General features: G+C 62.7%; 3 protein-coding genes across 9 annotated transcripts; all 3 read left to right on the top strand.

Annotated features, from left to right (window-relative positions):
- The first annotated feature begins 37 nt into the window (after window positions 1-37).
- On the top strand, window positions 38-9765 carry MAP2K7 (mitogen-activated protein kinase kinase 7). Of its 2 annotated transcripts, XM_086409623.1 has the most exons (12): window positions 38-231; window positions 2099-2146; window positions 5040-5181; window positions 5340-5406; window positions 5527-5640; window positions 5743-5862; window positions 5958-6065; window positions 6160-6339; window positions 6435-6515; window positions 6639-6781; window positions 7357-7402; window positions 7516-9765. In XM_086409623.1, the coding sequence occupies exons 1-12, from the start codon at window positions 108-110 to the stop codon at window positions 7648-7650; spliced, it is 1308 nt and encodes a 435-aa protein (XP_086265749.1). In that variant the 5' UTR covers window positions 38-107; the 3' UTR covers window positions 7651-9765. The 2 variants fall into 2 exon arrangements, with proteins under 2 accessions (XP_086265749.1, XP_086265750.1); XM_086409624.1 differs by lacking the exon at window positions 2099-2146.
- TGFBR3L (transforming growth factor beta receptor 3 like) lies at window positions 9762-14326 on the top strand. Of its 6 annotated transcripts, none has more exons than XM_086409632.1 (7): window positions 9762-10256; window positions 11188-11324; window positions 11400-11714; window positions 12049-12175; window positions 12263-12421; window positions 12603-12675; window positions 13114-13296. In XM_086409632.1, exons 1-6 carry the CDS (start codon window positions 10187-10189, stop codon window positions 12668-12670), a joined length of 876 nt encoding a protein of 291 aa, XP_086265758.1. In that variant the 5' UTR covers window positions 9762-10186; the 3' UTR covers window positions 12671-12675; window positions 13114-13296. The 6 variants fall into 6 exon arrangements, with proteins under 6 accessions (XP_086265758.1, XP_086265757.1, XP_086265756.1 ...); XM_086409631.1 differs by having other exon boundaries at window positions 13134-13296; XM_086409630.1 differs by lacking the exon at window positions 13114-13296 and adding an exon at window positions 13517-14326 and having other exon boundaries at window positions 12049-12421.
- Window positions 14043-16888, top strand: SNAPC2 (small nuclear RNA activating complex polypeptide 2). Its single transcript, XM_086409625.1, has 5 exons — window positions 14043-14280; window positions 15234-15353; window positions 15505-15573; window positions 15834-16164; window positions 16254-16888. The coding sequence occupies exons 1-5, from the start codon at window positions 14098-14100 to the stop codon at window positions 16574-16576; spliced, it is 1026 nt and encodes a 341-aa protein (XP_086265751.1). The 5' UTR covers window positions 14043-14097; the 3' UTR covers window positions 16577-16888.
- The last annotated feature ends 534 nt before the right edge of the window (window positions 16889-17422 follow it).

Below are 17422 nucleotides of genomic sequence, written 5' to 3' on the forward strand. Positions count from 1 at the left end.
CGAGACGGCGGCTCGGCGGGGTCATCCAAGCGCAGGCGCAGTGCGGTGTTTGTCTGCCGGACTGACGGGCGGCCGGGCGGTGCGCGGCGGCGGCGGCGGCGGGGAAGATGGCGGCGTCCTCCCTGGAGCAGAAGCTGTCCCGCCTGGAAGCAAAGCTAAAGCAGGAGAACCGCGAGGCCCGGCGGAGGATCGACCTCAACCTGGATATCAGCCCCCAGCGGCCCAGGCCCAGTAAGCACGGCGGCGTGGGGGAGGGGGCGGGCGGGGCGGGGCGCGCGCCGCGGGAGGCCCCGCCCCCGCCACCAGGCCCCGCCCCCGCTTCCGGGGCGCTCTTGCTCCTCCTCTCCGCCCGGCTCCCCGCTGTCGGCCCGCGGGGAGAGGGTCACGGTGACCCGGGGGGCGTGGGGCCCGTGAGCTCCCCGTCAGTCCTCACCCTGCCTCGGGGTTCCCCCTAATGGGGCCTGGGAACCTAGTTACCGGCTCCAGGGCGAGGCCCTCCATCTGATGACCCGCCCCCAATCACCGGGAACCTCGGAGCCTCTGTCACCTGCTCTAAGCCTTGGTGCGCCTACTCCATGCAGCCGTGACCACATCCAGCTCCTCCGTATACGTGTACACATCCCTTTTCACCAACTGATTCCACTGTCGCCATCTCAGAGACTGTCAAGAGGTCCCCTCCCCCGCCACCTGGTCCTTGTCAGCCGGGTTCAGCAGCTGACACAAGTGCAGCTGACCTGGGGACACCTGACGTCGCTGGACCATATATAACTGCCCCTGTGATTGTGTCTAGTGCTCCCTTCTCCCCGCTTCAGGATCTTGTCACTAGTTCAGCAGGCTCCCTCCTACCTACCTTTTTACCCACCTAAGCCAGGCTCCCTCCTCATACTCCGCGGACTAGTTTCACTGCCACCATCTTTCTGGATTCTCCAGAAATAAATACGCAGCTTCCAAGCGTGGCAACGTTGTCATCTTGAATCAAGTGACTCCCCCTTCCACACATAGCCCAGGGACACCTGAGGCCAGTCTGAGGCTATCTGGGCATCCCAGGCTGTACACGTACCGCTACTTTGTGATCCCATGATCTCAGTGCCTGTCTCTCCGGAATCCTGTCCTCTGGCGTCAAGAGCTGCCCCTCAACACCCGCACTTGGCCCGGGATCACCATGCAACATCTAGTCTGCTCGTAACGTCCTACGGAACCCTTCCCCATATCCTCGAAGCTCACAGGGAGTCAGATTTTCCCCCTTCCTACTGACCTGATGAAGAGCATTCCCCACACATACTTTCTTTTCTTTACATTACTTTTTGGCCACTTCTTGTGGTATTCGGGATCTTAGTTCCACAACCAGGGATGGAACCCGTGCCCCCTGCCTGCATTGGAAGTGCAGAATATAAACCACTGGACCACCAGGGAAGTCCCCTCCCACACGTGCTTTCTGTGTCCCTCTTGACCCAGCAAATTCCCCTTCTTGTTAACCTCTCTGATATGACTCTTGTGGATTATGTAGCTCCCTGTCGGGTCATCTTGAGAGGTAGGGAAGATATCTCTTCATCTGGGTACTCCCACCACTCCCTCGTCACCCCCCATTCTCATGTATGGCCCACTCCCTACCCTCCCTTTTCTGCCCTTGGTCCGTGTGGGTTCCTGACTGGAGTGGGGAGGGGTCTCTAGGGTCCCAGGAAGAACCCTGAGGCAGCAGTGCTGTGTTAGACTCTGCCTGGGGTAGGAAGCCCAGCCAGGACTGGAGGGTCCCCACCAGGCTCTTCAGTGCTGCTCCCCCTCCAGCCCCAGCGTGGATGAGACAGGCCTGGGCAGGGCCTGGGATGCCTGGTGGGGTGGCTGTCCCAGATGGGCAGGAGGCACAGGGAGGCCCACGGAGAACATGCCCCGGGGAGCCCCCTCCTGGCGCCTGTGTCTGTCAGCTCCATCCCATCCTCTCAGCCCTCCCATCTGTTGTTCTCTGCACTTTGGTGCCGCGTGCCTCCCCCTTCCTCCTTGTTATGATTTGATTTTCCTTTCTTTTGGACAAATCAGTTGCTTCTGTTGTGATTTATCGTGGTGTTGTTTTTCTTTTTTTTTCTTCCTTTTCCCCATCCAGTTATTGTGATCACTCTAAGCCCTGCTCCTGCCCCGTCCCAACGAGCAGGTACCAGCCTTTTTATCATCGCTGCTTGGATCTCTGCACCATTGACCTAACCGCTGCCCCAGCCGCAGAATGCCATCCCTCCTCCCCACCCCCTCATGCTCCGTGTGTGCGTGTGCATCCCCCCATCCCACCCTCACTCTCTCCAGCCACGTGGTCAGTGTCTGGCCCACCCGGCCACTTCCTCCGTATCCTGTCACCTCCCGCTCCTCTGTTCCTCTCGGGCTCAGGTTTGGACTCCCCACAGGAGGAAACAGACTCCCTCACCTGCCAGGAGTCTGTCGCCTGCTGAGGGGGTCCCGAGTGTCCGTGCGTGTGCCTGCAGGCGTGTGTGTGTGTGTGCGTGTGCATGTACATGTATGTGAGTGGAGGGAGGGAAGGTTGGGCTCCCTACCTGCCGATCCACTTCATCAGCTCAGCGGACCCATGTCACCCCCCACCCTGTGCTGAGCAGTGCTAGGCCTGGACTGAGCGTGTCTGTTCCAGGGGCTGGTGCTCCCCTGGGGGTGGGAGGCCGTGGGGGTTGGGGGGTCCTCCGGGCAGGGAGAAGTGGAAGAGGCCCCGTGCCTTGGAGGAAAGGCCCAGTGAAGCAGGGTCATGGATTCTGCAGGGTTGGGGGATGGGGGGGGGGGTGCGGTGGTCGGGAAGCCTGGGGAGAAGGTGGCATTTGAGCAAAGTCTCCTGGGAGGTGGGGAGCACAGGAGTGGAAGTAGAGGAAACAGCCCCTCAGGGCCCAAGAGGCAGCCAGATGTGCCTGTGGGGAAGGTGGGGGATGGGGGGGCCGGCTGGCCTCATTGATCCTTGTGTGTGGAATAGGACTGGGTTGGGAAGTGTGTGTGTGTGTGTGTGTGTGTAAGAACATGAGGGAGAGTTGGCTCTGTTGGGGGCCCTGTGGCGTGTGTGTGTGTGTGTAAGAACATGAGGGAGAGTTGGCTCTATTGGGGGTCCCGTGGCGTGTTGTCTGCACGTGTTTGTGGGTTTGTGTCATGTCCTGTGTGTGTACGTGTGTGTGCTCACTGACAGCCTGGCAGGCTGCATGCTCCACCCCACCCCACCGCCCTGTGTCTTCTCTCATCCTTGCTCATTCATCCTCTTTTTTCTCTCCCCTTCAGTCTCTTGCTCTCATTTGGCCTTCCTGACCTGCCGTGGGCCCGGCACCACCTGTGTGATCTCTGTTCTCAGGGCCTTTGTATACCTCCCCCGGCCTTACCCCCCTTAGCCATCCTGCACCGGCCCCTCTTAAACACCTGCCGTGTTTCAGTTTGTGGGACCGGCTGGAAGCCTCTCTCCCCCCACAAGCTGCCTTGGCCCCGGGCTCTGGGGGAGCCTTCAGAGGGCCCGGTGGACTGTGTGAGGGGTTGGGGGTGGGGGCGACAGGGCACAGAGAGGCCTGGGGAGGGGAGGGACGTGGTCCTCACCCAGGGAGCCTGCCAGGGATGCAGGGTCCCAGAGCTTGAGGGTCTTTGGGAGCCCTGGAGGGTGTCCAGCCAGAGAGGGAGGGTTTAGGACCAGACTTCTGGCCGTGGTAGAGCAGGGAGGGCACTGGAGGAGAGGCCTCTGGGCCAGTGGAGGGGACTGGGCTCAGCCACGTCCTCAGGCTCCCAGAGCTCTTCCATCACTCTCGCCATGCCCTCCTGGGACTGGCAGGCCAGCCTCATAGGTCTGCTCCTCGCTTTGGCTGCGACCAAGATCGTAGGCCAGCAGGGCACGAAAAGTGCCTGGGCGCCAAGAGCCACACTGCATCTGTCTGTACCCATTGGCCACTGGGCCCACGCCACCGGGCGCCTGGAGAACTTGCAGGGGAGAAGCTCCGCCCCCCGGCCCAGCTCCCAGCCCTCTCTCCAAGGGGAGGTGGACCTGGGGGCTGCTTGTAGCCTTCGGCCTCCCCAGCCAGGGGCTCCCTTCTGGAGGCCAAGTGCCGGGGTCTCTGAGGTTCCTGGGTTCTCTGGAGGGCCGTCCATCTTTTCCAGGGCCACTCTGGCCTCTGCTCCCACTCTGTGGCCTGCCTGGCCAGGAGGCTTCTGTCCATCAGGGGCCTGCTCTCCTGTCCCTAGCCCCTCTCCGGCCTGTCTCTGCAGCGCCTCTTCTGGGCAGCTGGGCCCCAAGTCTCAGCTCCCATCTGTCTGTCTCCCACCCCCCCATCCCCTAACGCCGCCTGCCCATCCTGGGGTGCCCGCTGCCTGCCCGCTGCCTGCCCGCCTGCCTGTAGCATGCCCAAGCTGTCCGCATGCAGGCTTCTGGAAAGAACCAACCTCCCCACCTGGCCTGGCCTGTCCCTGGAGCCCTGCCGGCCCCTGGAGGGGCTGGGTCACCTGGCTCCCTTCACCTGAAGGACACAGGTCCAGCCTGGGCTCCTGCCCTGGCCTCATTGGCCCCACCTCTGCAGGCCGGGCCGGAGGCTCACAGAGTCTGCTGGCCAGAGGGCAGCCCTCCCTGACCCTGAAACAGAACAGGCAAGGCAGCTGGAAGCCTGGGTTCCTCACCCACTCTCTCCCCAGTTTAGCATTGCCACTTTGTGGGGGTGGTGGCCCTGAGCCTCTTCCTGGGCAGAGTGGGGAGGAAGGGGCCCCAGGGTAGGGGCGGCCTACCTGCCTGAGATCCACTAGCAGCCTCAGGGCCTCCTTTCTCTATCAGGGAATACTTGGGGTGAACCCTCAGCCTCTGGGGACCACTCTTCCCCCACCAGCCCACTGCAAGCTCTTCCCAGTCAGGGGGGCTGGGAGAAAGCACCCCGAGAGTGGTCTAGGAGCGGGGCACTCCCTGTCCGCCAGGGCTGGGGGCTGTGCTGGCCCACCTGAGGGATACCGGGGAGGGAAGGATAGGGGCGCCAGGGCCTGCAGCTGGGGCCAGCCGGGAGCTAACCCCCTCCCCACCCCTGGTTCTCACCACCCCCCAGCCCTGCAGCTCCCACTGGCCAACGATGGGGGCAGCCGCTCACCGTCCTCCGAGAGCTCCCCACAGCACCCCACGCCCCCCGCCCGGCCCCGCCACATGCTGGGGCTGCCTTCAACCTTGTTCACACCCCGCAGCATGGAGAGGTGAGCCGCCTGGGGGATGGTCAGGAGGTCAGGGGGCGCAGGGCCAGCCTCAGGGTGGTGCTGGTGAGCTCTGTGGAACCCCCTGCGTGTTGGGGGCTGGGGTCACCTCACGTTGGTCAGGACCCCCCTCCACCGGCACCCACTCCCTCTCCCTTCAGCATCGAGATTGACCAGAAGCTGCAGGAGATCATGAAACAGACGGGCTACCTGACCATCGGGGGCCAGGTAACCTAACGCACTTCCCTTGGCGGCCCCAGGGAGGGCGGGCGGGACACAGCTGGGAGATGTGGGCCGGGGGTGAGGTCAGAGGCCCGCTGGATCCCCAGCCCTGACTCTCCTTGCCAGCGCTACCAGGCGGAGATCAATGACCTGGAGAACCTGGGGGAGATGGGCAGCGGCACTTGCGGCCAGGTGTGGAAGATGCGCTTCCGGAAGACGGGGCACGTCATCGCTGTCAAGGTGAGCCCACCCCGCCCTGCCCATGGGAGCGCAACCCCCTCCATGTCCCATGGCGGCCCTGTGCCCCAGGCTCAGCACTGAGCCCTCGGCTGTCCCATGCAGCAAATGCGGCGCTCGGGGAATAAGGAGGAGAACAAGAGGATCCTCATGGATTTGGACGTGGTGCTCAAGAGCCACGACTGCCCCTACATTGTGCAGTGCTTCGGGACTTTCATCACCAACGTGAGACGAGGGCTTCCCCCAATCCTCCCATCTCCTCCCCCGGGCCCTGAGCCTGTCGGGTGGGCAGAGGGGTACAGCCACTGCTGTCCCTGCAGACGGACGTCTTCATCGCCATGGAGCTCATGGGCACGTGCGCGGAGAAGCTCAAGAAGCGGATGCAGGGCCCCATCCCCGAGCGGATCCTGGGCAAGATGACGGTGGCAGTGAGTGGCCTGGAGGGCGCAGGTGGGCAGGCAGGTGCCCCCCAGCCTCGGCCTCCACGTCACCGATCGGTGTCCTCCGCTGCCCACACTGCAGATTGTGAAGGCGCTCTACTACCTGAAGGAGAAGCATGGCGTGATCCACCGTGACGTCAAGCCCTCCAACATCCTGCTGGACGAGCGGGGCCAGATCAAGCTCTGTGACTTCGGCATCAGCGGCCGCCTGGTCGACTCCAAAGCCAAAACGCGGAGTGCGGGCTGTGCCGCCTACATGGCAGTAAGTAGGGGGCCCGGGGGTGCCGGCGGGAGGGGTGGTGCACCCACCCCGGCCCCAGGGCTCGTCCATCACCCTCTCCCACCTCCCACCGGCAGCCTGAGCGCATCGACCCCCCGGATCCCACCAAGCCCGACTACGACATCCGGGCCGATGTGTGGAGCCTGGGCATCTCCTTGGTGAGTTGGGGCCCCGGCTTTTGGAGGCTGGGTTTTCTCGGGGCCCGGAGGCAGGCAGTGGCAGCAGAAAGGGCAGGGCCCTGTCCTCCCTGGCCGGCCCAGCCCTGCCCGTTTCTCTCCCAGGTGGAGCTGGCGACAGGACAGTTCCCCTACAAGAACTGCAAGACAGACTTTGAGGTCCTCACCAAAGTCCTCCAAGAGGAGCCCCCGCTCCTGCCCGGACACATGGGCTTCTCGGGGGACTTCCAGTCCTTCGTCAAAGACTGGTGAGCACCCCCAGCCCTGCCCTCCAGTCTGGAAGGCAGGGCGAGGTCAGATGTGACCCTGAGCTTAGGCCACTGGGGTGGGGCAAAGGGCCCCTTGGGATGGGGGTTGGGGGCTGCAGACTGGAGCCAGAGCCCAAGCCCTAGGGGCTAAGAGTTGCGTCCAAACTCAGCCACAGGGAACCCCTAGCCCTGGGGTATTTGGCAAGGTGGTCCTTGGCCTTCACCAGGGAACTGTGAATGAGCACAGGTGTCCCAGGACTGAGAGCTCAGAGGGTCCCACACCATTGAGCAGGGTGTCCACACAGGAGCTTTCTGGGTGGGAGTGGGTAGGAAGCCCACCCATCTACCTATCCCCCCACCTACCTACTTCTCCCGTGGGCGTCTCACTGTGTGTGTCAGGCTTTTGTCAGAGATAAGGGGCCTGAGTGCAACCCTGGCCTCTCTGTCAGCACAAGGCTTGGGGGAGCGAGGAAATGGGCTCCGGCCTGCAGATCCAGCAGCCCTGATTCAGTGGGGTGGGCAGCCAGGCCCCTCCTCCCGGCTCTCATTTCTCTCCTTTCTCTGTCTCTCTTTAGCCTTACTAAAGATCACAGGAAGAGACCAAAGTATAATAAGCTACTTGTGAGTACCCAGGACCCCTCCCAGCCCCCATCCGAAAACCCCTGCCCCACTGGAGGCCAGGCGGCCAGGGAACAGACACCCTGGTCCTGAGCCCCACCCGCTTGGGCCCCCAGGAACACAGCTTCATCAAGCGCTACGAGACGCTGGAGGTGGATGTGGCGTCCTGGTTCAAGGATGTCATGGCGAAGACCGAGTCACCGAGGACAAGCGGGGTCCTGAGCCAGCACCACCTGCCCTTCTTCAGGTAGCCGCACGGTGGCGGCCGGCCCGCTGGGGGACGCGGCCTCAGGCCCCCCCTTCCCTGCACAGTCCCCCAGCTGCCCACCAGGGGAGCCTTGGGACCCGGATGGCCAACGAGGGCTGAGGACAGATAGTAGGGGGCGCCGACCCACCCCCGACTCCCTGCCCACCAGCCGTGGACAGATGGGCCTGCCAGGCCCCAGCCCTTTCCCGTCCTGGGATCAGCCGGCCGTACACGTCCCCCCCCCCCGACAGACACTGTGAACGGAAGACAGCAGGCCGCGAGCAGTCTCGCTATTTATTCAGTTGTAACCTCTGGGCTGGGGCGGCCCCCAGGGGTCGGGAGAGAGCCGCCATTCCCTGCACCCTCCCACACCGCGCTGTCCCCACCGCCCCCTCCATGCACACATGCACCCTGGCTCCATCTCCCTCTCTGCCACTTCCCTCTCTACCTCTCTGGCTTTCCCCGTCTCCCTCCCCACCTCTGCCTCTCTCCTGGCCCAGGCCCTGCCACCCCTGGCGGGGACCCCTGGGTCCACTTAGGTCTCTGGCCAGTGATGAGCCAGTTGGCGGGCGCCCTTCCCCCGGCAGGCGGGCTGGACATTGTGACTGCAGCCGGACCCGGGCTGGTCTCTCTCTCTCTCTTTGATCTCAGGGGGTCCTTTTTGGAGTTTATTGTATTTTATTGTACTTGGTGGGGTGTTTGGGGGTGGGGGGAGGAGAAGAGCTTGTTCTCATGGGCTTTGTTGGTACCTTCAGAAACTTTTACCAAAGTCGTGTTTAGCTGCTTGTGGCGGCAGCCCCCCGAACCGCTGTGGGTACTGGGGGGCTGGGCTGGGGGCTGAGCCGTGGGGGCTCATGCTACCACCCGGGAGAGACTAGTCCCAAAGGTGGGCTCTGGGGGTGGGGGGTTGCTCCTCCCTCAGGGCTGGAGACTGGCCAAGTTTGCAGGGGTGAGCGGAGGACCTCAGGGGGTATGGAGGAAGCCCAAGGGGCCGTGGCCACACAGGGTGGCCTTCAGGGACAGTAGGCGCGGGGCGTGGTGGAAGGCAGCCGGCGCTGGTGTGGCAGGGAGGTGGCGGAGGGAACGGGTGACAGGAGGGGGTCCATGGGGCCCCGGGAGGCAGGGATGAGGGTGCACAGATTGGATGTGGGGGTTCGAGGATGTGTTGACAGGGACAGAGGTGGGAGCAGGCCAAGGGCTGGGCGTGTGCAGGCAGTCACGCCCTCGTAGTGGCCCACGAGTGCCCCTCGACTCACCCGGAGCTGGCCAGTCCCCAGCCCACCCTGAGGCCCTGGCGTCCATGGGGCCCTGGGCAGCAAGCAGCCAGAGCAAGAGGGACTGTGTTTCCTTGTTGGTGGTGATGCATGCGAATCAAGTGGACAGTAGAACAAAATAACGTTAACAGGAAAAAAAAAAAAAAGGAAAAAACAAAACCCCAGAAAAACCACAAAAATCAACCAACACCAAAGGTGAGGAACCTCGCTGGATGTAGCTGAAGCAATCTAGACTAGGCATCACTGTACCTCCATTTATCTCACCGAATCTAGTTACTACTAGGATAGTCACAAAACGCCGCATGTTTAAAAAGTACTCAAAGTCATCTTTGTCCCCCGCCCCAGGGGGTGGCCACCTTTTCTTGCTCCTGTCCCCTTTGTGAGGGGAGGGGGGCAGGGTGTGGGGCCAGTAGGCATGGCCTCCGCCCTCCCTTGCCAGGGGCCTTTCTGGGTAGCCAGGAAGGTTGCGTGGCCAGCCCGAGGGCCCGCACAGGCCTGAGGCCAGCTGCCTGGGTTTAACTTTTATTTAACTTTATTTTCTGTTTTGTGTGTGAGTGTCCACCTGTGTCCCCCTTCCCCTTCAGTGTTAAATGGGAGCCTCTCCTTCCCCTCTTCCTCTCCCATGTCTCCCTTCCCCCGCCCCCCAGTCACCAGCCACCAGCCACCCCCTCTCAACCAGGCAGAGGGCAGAGTGGGCAGCCAGGGGCCTGGGGCGGCCTGGCCTAGCCCATCGGCCCACCACCGCTCCTCAGGCCGCCAGTATTGCCCCATCCCTTTTTAAAACAAAATGCCCTCGTTTGTAAATCCTTAGACGCTTGAGAATAAAACCCCTCCCTTTTCTTCCACTGAGTCTGTGGCGTGTGTCCTGAGCCTGGCAGCAAGGTGGGAAAAGGGGAAGGGATCCTGAGGCCTGACCTTGGAAGTGGGCTGGGGGCCATCTAAGTGGAGGAGGCCTATGCAGTGAGGGGAGGCAGGGCTGGGGGCCAGAGGGGTAGTTTGTAGTGACTTGCTGCATATTTAATGTCCAGTGTGTGGGACCTCCCCCTAATCTGATAGCCACAGGTCCGGTGGGAGAGCCCTTAATCCCTGGCAGGCCTTGGGCGCCAGCTCCGATGTCGACCCAACCGTCTGCCGCCCCCGCTCCTTGCCTCCGGAAGTGGCCACCCAGCCAAGGACAGGGCCGCCTGCCCACCTCCTGGGTGTGGGTGCTGCCTGGCTGGTGCCTCTGCCACCAGCCCTGTACGCTGTCACCTCAGCCAGGCCAGCATGCTGAGCACCGTGCTCCTGCTGCTGGCCCTGCTCTCAGGGACCACCGCCTTGCCCAGCGAGCCAGCTGGTATGTACAGGCAAGGGGACATGGCCCAGCACACCCCCATTCCTGTGCTGCCCTATCTCAAGCAGCCTCTCATCTACCCTGCCTGGGGGAATGGGAGTGGGAGGGTGGAAGGTGGGGTCTCCCCACCCCCCATTCCAGGTTGTCTTGGATCCCCAACTTCAAAGTCCCCAGCAGCCATGGTGAGGCCAAGGGCTGTGGGAGGGGAGTGGTCTGTACAAATGATCTTAGGAACGGTGCGCGTTTAGATACCATCCTTTGAGAACACAGTTGAGTGCCTCCTGAAGGCAGATGGGGGTAGCAGGGTGATCACACACCCCAGTAGGGGCTCCCCGGTGCCTATTTCCTTTGCTGCTGCTGCCCTCAGTCCAGAAGTGAGGAACCAGACATGGGGAAAAGCCCCAGACCCTGGTGGCCAGGCTAGGCTTCCATGGTGCCGAAACGGCTGGAGGAAGACCACCTTGCTGTTCTCCCCAACTCGTAGAAAGGAAAGGGTGGGGTCAGCATCGTCCCCCTTAGACAGCCCTGCTATGACCCCAAAGCAGTCCCTGGTCCTGGGTGGGTGGGGGTAGGGGAGGACCTTTGCGCTCACCCAGACCATCCACTGCCAGGCGCCCTTCAGCTCCCCTTCCCCGCCAGGGATCCTTTGCCCACTGCAGGTGAAGAAGACGGGGTCTGGGAAAAGGGGTGCCTCCCCAGGAAGGTGCAGCTTTGCGTCCAGGCTCAGGGGCTGGGCTGGAACGCCCTGGGGGTCTCCAGGGGGTACATCACGGCAGCTTTATGGCTGAAGGCATGAGGCACAGAGCCGAGCGCAGGTGAATCCTCCACAACCGCATCCGTCTTCCAAAGAAGGCAGGGGAGGCGGGGAGGTTGGCTGGGGGAACCAAGAGACAGCGCGTCCTCCCTGTCCTGTGCCGCCCTTTCTCCCCGCCAGAGCCCCCGTTCCCTGCGGCGCCCGGGCCCTGGCTGCGCCGACCCCTTTTCACTCTGGAGCTGTCAGACGCGGAGGACGCCTTCCCGCGCCGTGCGGGGCCGCTCGAGGTCCCAGGGGACAGCCGCGTGTTTGTGCAGGTAGACGCGGGACGCACGGAGGCCGGGTGAGGGCCGGTGAGGGCTGCCGATCCTGACGGCGACCCCGCCCCCCAGGCGGCCCTGGCCCGTCCCTCCCCACGCTGGGGCCTGGCCCTGCACGGCTGCTCCGTAACACCTTCCTCGCGCCCGGCCCTGGGCCCCGCCCTGGCGCTGCTGCGCGGGGGCTGCTCCGCCGACTCCTCGGTCACCTTCCCGCCACCGCGGCCGCTCCTCGGTGCCGCCCGTCCTGCGCGTTTCAGCTTCCGCCTGCGCCCGGTCTTCAACGCCTCTGTGCAGTTCCTGCACTGCCAACTGAGTCGCTGCCGCCGCCGCCGCCTCCGCCAAGCCCGCTGGACGCCTGCGCCTTTGACGCTGCCTCCACTGTCCCCGGTGCGCGGGCGCAGGAGCGCAGGACCGGGAACGTGGGCTCCCGGGCCCATCAGGGGTCGGGCGAGTGCCTCTGACATCCGAGGGAGAAACTCCTTAGGGTTTGGGCATCTGGGCGCTTTTGGACCTGGGGGCGGTGGTATCTCGAAACTGGGAGTAGGTACTGGGTCTCAGGCAGGGGTTGGGGGCAGAGACTTCCGAAGGGGCCAGATTTCCAGGGTTCTAGTGATGCGATCCCTGGTTGCAACAGAGTGCTAGACACTTAGATCTGCCTGCGGCCCAGTCCATGGAGTCCGGCCCCTGACATTCCCGTCTCTTGTGCCCCCTCTCCTTGCAGTGTCTGCCTCAGGATGAGGCGTGCGCAGGCGCCGGCAGTGGCAGCGATGAGAGCCTGGGTGCTGACAGCCCCCACCTGCACACATTGACGCAGCCCATCGTGGTGACCGTGCCACGGCTGCCCCCCAGTGAGCGGGGAGATCTCTGGGGTCCAGAAGAGGGGTGGGGAGGACATCTGAGGCCTGATTCCAGTCTTAGCGTTGTACTTCTCACAGGGCTACCCAAGGGCTTCCCCGGCAGAGCTGTGCGCCCCGAGTCTCCCGCGCCGGCGCCGGAGGCCCTGGAGCCCGCGCCGGTGGTAGCGCTAGTGTTGGCCGCTTTCGCGCTGGGCGCCGCTGTGGCCGCCGGCCTCAGCCTCGTGTGCGCGCACTCAGGTACCAATCTCCACCCTCCGGGATCTCCGCCTGGCCCCCAGTCTATTCCAGCGCGTCGGCCTGCTTAGCCCTGAACATCCCTAGACCGGCCTCCGCTACGCCCGCAGCAGCCTCCAGGGGTCGCCCTAGCTCCGGCCCTGCGCACCGCAGCCCCTATTTCTCAGCTTCCTCTCTTCTCCAGCGCCCCAACTCCCCGGTCAGCCCCCGAGAGCCTCGCCCAGCGGCCGCCCGCCCAGGAGGCCCCAGTGAGGCAGGTAAGTGTTGGGGCGCAGGAAGGAGGGGGAGTGTAACGTGGGGCCGGTTAGCACAGATGGAGGAGGGAGGGGATGATAATGATCTTCATAGCCCGTTCTTTCTGCCAGGCGGAGTTCCAAATGATTAACGCATATTAATCCTTGTAACAACTTTCTACTATTATCTCCATATTAAAAGGAAAATGAGGCACTCTCTGAAATGGACTTGCTAAAGGTCACAAAAATTTAGTGGAACTGGGATTCGAACTCAGGTAGTGGGTGACCCGTAGCCGACTGCGGCTTTAGTGTCATAAGAAAGGTTCTCAACACCTCACACAGGCAGTAGGCAAAGAGAATTCGGGTTTCAGACTTAGCATCCTCTCTCACCCAGCCATGATGGGGCGGCCGGCGATGGGTTGAGAAGAGGGTGACCAGCCTTAGTGTCCTCTCCCCACTCAGCCTGAGTCGCCTCTTTCCAGAGATGGCGCGCCCCCAGCAGGGTCCAAAGACAAACCAGCCACGGCCTCGTATCAGGCCCGCCTCGGGGGACTACGTTACTCGTTGAGACTACGATCGCTGCGCCCCGCCCTCCTTGCTTCTCCCACCCTCCCACCTGGGCCCAAAATAAACCTCTGGTCTGGACTGCGGCTTTCTGAAGTCCGCGCGTGCGCGTGTGCGTGGAGCGGGGGTGGGGATTCCGGGCAGGAAGAGGTTCAGATTGGAGGGGTGGGGCTTTGAGGCGGGGCTTTGAGGCCCTTATACACGTGTGCAGATACCGCCCACGGGCATTTTATCCCTAACAAAAGGGAACACCCAATCCCACCAGCTTAAATAGCCTCGTCTCCTCCTCCAAACCTGCCAGCTCACCGGCCTTCTCAAAGTCTCTCCGCGCTCCACTCCCACCGCCCGGACCCTGCCCTTCCTAAGACCTCGAGCTCAAGTCTCTGCTCCAAGCTCCTCTCCGTCTTGCCTTAAGGTCCTTAAATCCCTCCTGCCTGACCTCACCCTCCTCAGAGCATAGACAAAGGCGGGATTTTAGCTCCATTTTACGGCTGAGGAAACAGGCTCGGCAAGGCCACATCACTTAAATCACCAATCTGGGCTATCCGACCCCACAGCTGAGGTTCTTGGCTACAAAGCACATAACAGGAGTTTCACAAGACTTATTCCTGGAATGGAGGGAAGGGATGAGATCTAAGGTCTCGGCTCCAGTTCACGAATGAGAGAATGCGGGCGGTGGGGTCTCGTTTGCCTTAGCTTCAGTTAGATACCAGTCCCCATCGCTTCCGGGGTAGGCCGTTCCTTACGGCCTGCAAACGCAGAGCCACGCCCCCATCCAAGTCTGCTTCCGCGCGGAGTCTTTTGGACCCAGAGGCCGCCGTAACCCCGCCCACCAAGGAAACACTCCGGAACGACGCCGAGGCCCTCACCCGGCTCACCGGCATGAAGCCACCGCAGCGGCGGCGAGCGATCCCGAGGCGCTATCTGGTGGAGGTGACTGGCCCCGCGGCCTGGAGAGCCAGCGAGAAGCGGCAGTTGTTACGACTACTGCAGGCGCGACAGGGCCAACCAGAGCTGGACGCCGCCGAGCTGGCCCGAGAGTTACCGGGCCGGAGCAATACGGAGGTGAGAAGAGTCCCGAGATGGGAGCAAGGCTGGAGGCGGGGCTAGGATGTGTCCGGGGCTGGCATAGGGGCGGGGCCTGAGGGTGGGCTGAACGAAAGTGAGGCTTGGGGGCGGGGCCGTGGAGTGGGCCGGTCGAGGGTGAGGCGGGGACGAGGCCGAGGTTGAGGAACCGGAAGAACGCCGGAGAAGGCGGGACTAGTGCAAGGCTGGGCCTTGTGTGGCTGCGAGAAGCTGAGGGCGGGGTGAGGGCGGGACAGAGTGAGTCGAGGGGCGGGGCGAGGAGGAGGCCGTGTCGCCGAAGTCTGAGAGGCGGAGCGAAGGCAAAATTTAGGGGCGGGGCGAGCTCCGAGTTTGAAAGAAGGCCCCAGAATGGGTCTTCCCTGCTGGCTCAAATGGTGAAGAAATCTGCCTGCAATGCAGACGGTGCCGATTCGATCCCTGGGTCGGGAAGATCCCCTGGAGAAGGGAATGGCTACCCACTCTAGTATTCTTGCCCGGAGAACTCCATGGACAGAGGAGCCTGAAGGGCTGCAGTCCATGGGGTCGCTAAGAGTCGGCAACGACTGAGCGACGAACACTTTCCTTCACTTCCCAGAATGGGTGGCAGGTCGCAGCGGGACTGGACGGGAATGAATGAGATTGAAATGGGAGTCAAGAAGTGAGAGTCAGGGAAATAGAGCGTAGTGGAAGAAGCGGGTAGGTGACTAGGATAGTACTTAACCATGGATGTGGGCTGTGGCTGCGGGGAGGAGCCAGAACCGGCCAGGGCCTTATATCTTTGTCAGGTAGCTGGTCATGCCTAGGGCCTTGGCCCGAGAACCCTGGGCACAGTCCCTATGACCCTCAACCCCTGGCCAGTGGGAGGCTAGGGAGCAGTGGCTAGCCCTGGAACAGGCAGGACTGCCTAGCCCTGGGCTTCTAGAAGGTCCATTTGGCCTCTTCTTACTTCGCAGATCCAGGACTTTATCCGGCAGCTCAAGGGCCGAGTGGCCCGGGAGGCCATTCAGAGGATACATCCAGGTGGCCCAAAGGGTCCAAGGCGTTGGGAAACACAGACCCCAGCTCCCATCGAGGTGAGATGGGGCAAGGTTCCCCAGGGCTGGCCCCTGGGGAATGAGGTGGGAGTTCCGGGGGATAATCTGGACAGGGGAGCTCCAGGGAGGGGTAGGGTATGGGGGACTCCTGAGAATTGATCCCTAAGTATCTTCTGCTTGTTCCACCCAGGTGTGGATGGATCTGGCTGAGAAGATAACAGGCCCACTGGAGGAGGCGCTTACTGTGGCTTTCTCACAGGTATAGCCATCCCCCCCCAGGCAGGATGGGGGTGTCCCGGAGGACAGGATCGTATATATGAGTCTACGCTGGACCTGGATCCCTTCCCTTTGCCAGCTCTGTGATTCTGGCCTGTTACTGGTCACCCTAGCCTCCATGTCCACCCTCTCAGCCTTCCTCAGGGTGGGAGGGAGGATTTGAAGGTTGTCTCCTGCAGGGCAGGGGAGCAACCCATGGGGACACTTCTGCCCTTCCTTCCCTGATCTTTCTCTGCCTGCCAGGTGCTCGCCATCGCTGCCACAGAGCCCGTCAGCCTCCTGCACTCAGTGCCCTCCAAGCCCACGCAGGCTTGTGGAAAGCCACTGCTCCTCAGAGCCCCTGGAGGACAGGAGGACCTGGGTCCTGAGGCTTCCAGCCCCGCCCCCAAGGCCCCCGGAGGGGGTGAGGTTCCTGGCTCCACTCCCAAGACACCAGGCCCTGCTCCTGAGGCATCCTCCGAGTCCCTGGCTGGCCAGTCTGCTGAGGGAGACTTTTCTGTGGACTTCGAAAAGATCTACACGTACCTATCATCCGTCTCCCGCGGTGGCCAGGGCCCTGAGCTTTCCGCAGCTGGTGAGGAGGGCAGGGCCGGCACTCTGGGGGTGGGTTCTTTGGTGGCCAGCACCCCTCTCCCGACTCATCCCCTTTCCATCCCTCACCAGAGTCCGCTGTGGTCCTTGACCTGCTCATGGCGCTTCCTGAGGAGTTGTCCCGTCTGCCCTGCGCCACCCTGGTTCAACACATGTCGGGTATGTACCGACATCTGACGGCCCCCCAGCGCGACCTTGCCAGTGGGGGCCTGGCGTCGGGAACTGAGGATAGCGGGGCAGGTTCCAGGGGTCAGGAGGAGACTGGCCAGGCCAGCCCTCAGGCCCCTGAGAATGCTGGCTCCAGCCAGCCCATATCCTCTTGGCAAGCGGCTGGGGTGTGCCCCCTGAACCCGTTCCTGGTACCCTTGGAGCTTCTGCGCCAGGTGGCAAGGTAGAGGCCTGGCAGGCAGGGGACACGCCAGACCTCGGTGAGCCCCCAGACTCTCAATCCTGCTTGGTCTGGCCCTGTATTGTCATGAGGATCTTGCCACGGTGGAAGGTCCCTGAGCCAATGTGCAGTGGCCTTAACATGCTTGATACAGTGGGGGTCTCATAGACGAAGCCCAACTGTACAAGGAGGGGTTCAGCCATAGAACTGGCTGGGCTAACACCGCCGTCAAATATTTCCCCCACTGGTTCTTCATCCCTTCCAAAGCCCAGTATCCTGTCCTGTAACGGTAAATAAAGTTCTTGTCAACCCCCCTGAATGACTCTCTTTCTCCTGTGAGTTAGAGGTGGGAGAGGGCTCAAAATGCTGGAGGGAAAATCTGAGCTAGAGAACCATAGCTTAGAGTTCCTGGGGTCTGAGTGGGGTATGCCAAGCAGGAGGGTGCGGTGGGCAGTGAAGCAACCCTTGGTGATTGTTTGGAGGGTCTTGGTCTGAGCCTGACTGAGGTGGGGGAGTCAGGTCCCCGGCTAGGGGAGGGTGAGGGGTGGGCTGCCCATGTGTCAGGAAGTTGGAGGGAGGGGAGTGAGTCTCTGAGGTGGCCTTGGGGAGGCAAGGAGAGCTGGAGGGGGAGCAGAGGAGCAGAGAAGGGAGCAGAGCTGGGTAGAGGGTGGGGCTGGGCTCCCAGCTGCTGTCAAAGGCCTCATGTTCCCAGGGGTGCTCTCGGGCCTCTCTCCCTGCTCGGCCCCCTCCATCAGCCTCCCTGGAGGTGCGGAGGCAGGGACAGGCTGGTTTGGGCTGGGCGGGGGCACCAGGTGTCCTCCCACAGTACCGCCTTCTCCCAGATCTTACCAGT

The sequence above is a fragment of the Bos grunniens genome, chromosome 7 (genome assembly GCF_055505025.1).
Source record: "Bos grunniens cultivar Pamir isolate PY7600 chromosome 7, Bosgru_T2T1.0, whole genome shotgun sequence".
In the NCBI taxonomy this organism is placed as follows: domain Eukaryota; kingdom Metazoa; phylum Chordata; class Mammalia; order Artiodactyla; family Bovidae; genus Bos; species Bos grunniens.

Excerpts from the sequence above, each read along its gene's own strand:
- TGFBR3L (XM_086409630.1), top strand. The coding sequence starts at position 10,187 with ATGCTGAGCACCGTGCTCCTGCTGCTGGCCCTGCTCTCAGGGACCACC. Across the intron at positions 10,257-11,187 it reads CTTGCCCAGCGAGCCAGCTG|AGCCCCCGTTCCCTGCGGCG; the intron begins GTATGTACAGGC and ends TCTCCCCGCCAG. Across the intron at positions 12,422-12,602 it reads CCTCGTGTGCGCGCACTCAG|CGCCCCAACTCCCCGGTCAG; the intron begins GTACCAATCTCC and ends TCTCTTCTCCAG.
- SNAPC2 (XM_086409625.1), top strand. The coding sequence starts at position 14,098 with ATGAAGCCACCGCAGCGGCGGCGAGCGATCCCGAGGCGCTATCTGGTG. Across the intron at positions 14,281-15,233 it reads CGGGCCGGAGCAATACGGAG|ATCCAGGACTTTATCCGGCA; the intron begins GTGAGAAGAGTC and ends CTTACTTCGCAG. Across the intron at positions 16,165-16,253 it reads CCCTGAGCTTTCCGCAGCTG|AGTCCGCTGTGGTCCTTGAC; the intron begins GTGAGGAGGGCA and ends ATCCCTCACCAG.
- MAP2K7 (XM_086409623.1), top strand. The coding sequence starts at position 108 with ATGGCGGCGTCCTCCCTGGAGCAGAAGCTGTCCCGCCTGGAAGCAAAG. Across the intron at positions 5,182-5,339 it reads ACACCCCGCAGCATGGAGAG|CATCGAGATTGACCAGAAGC; the intron begins GTGAGCCGCCTG and ends CTCTCCCTTCAG. Across the intron at positions 5,641-5,742 it reads GGCACGTCATCGCTGTCAAG|CAAATGCGGCGCTCGGGGAA; the intron begins GTGAGCCCACCC and ends TGTCCCATGCAG.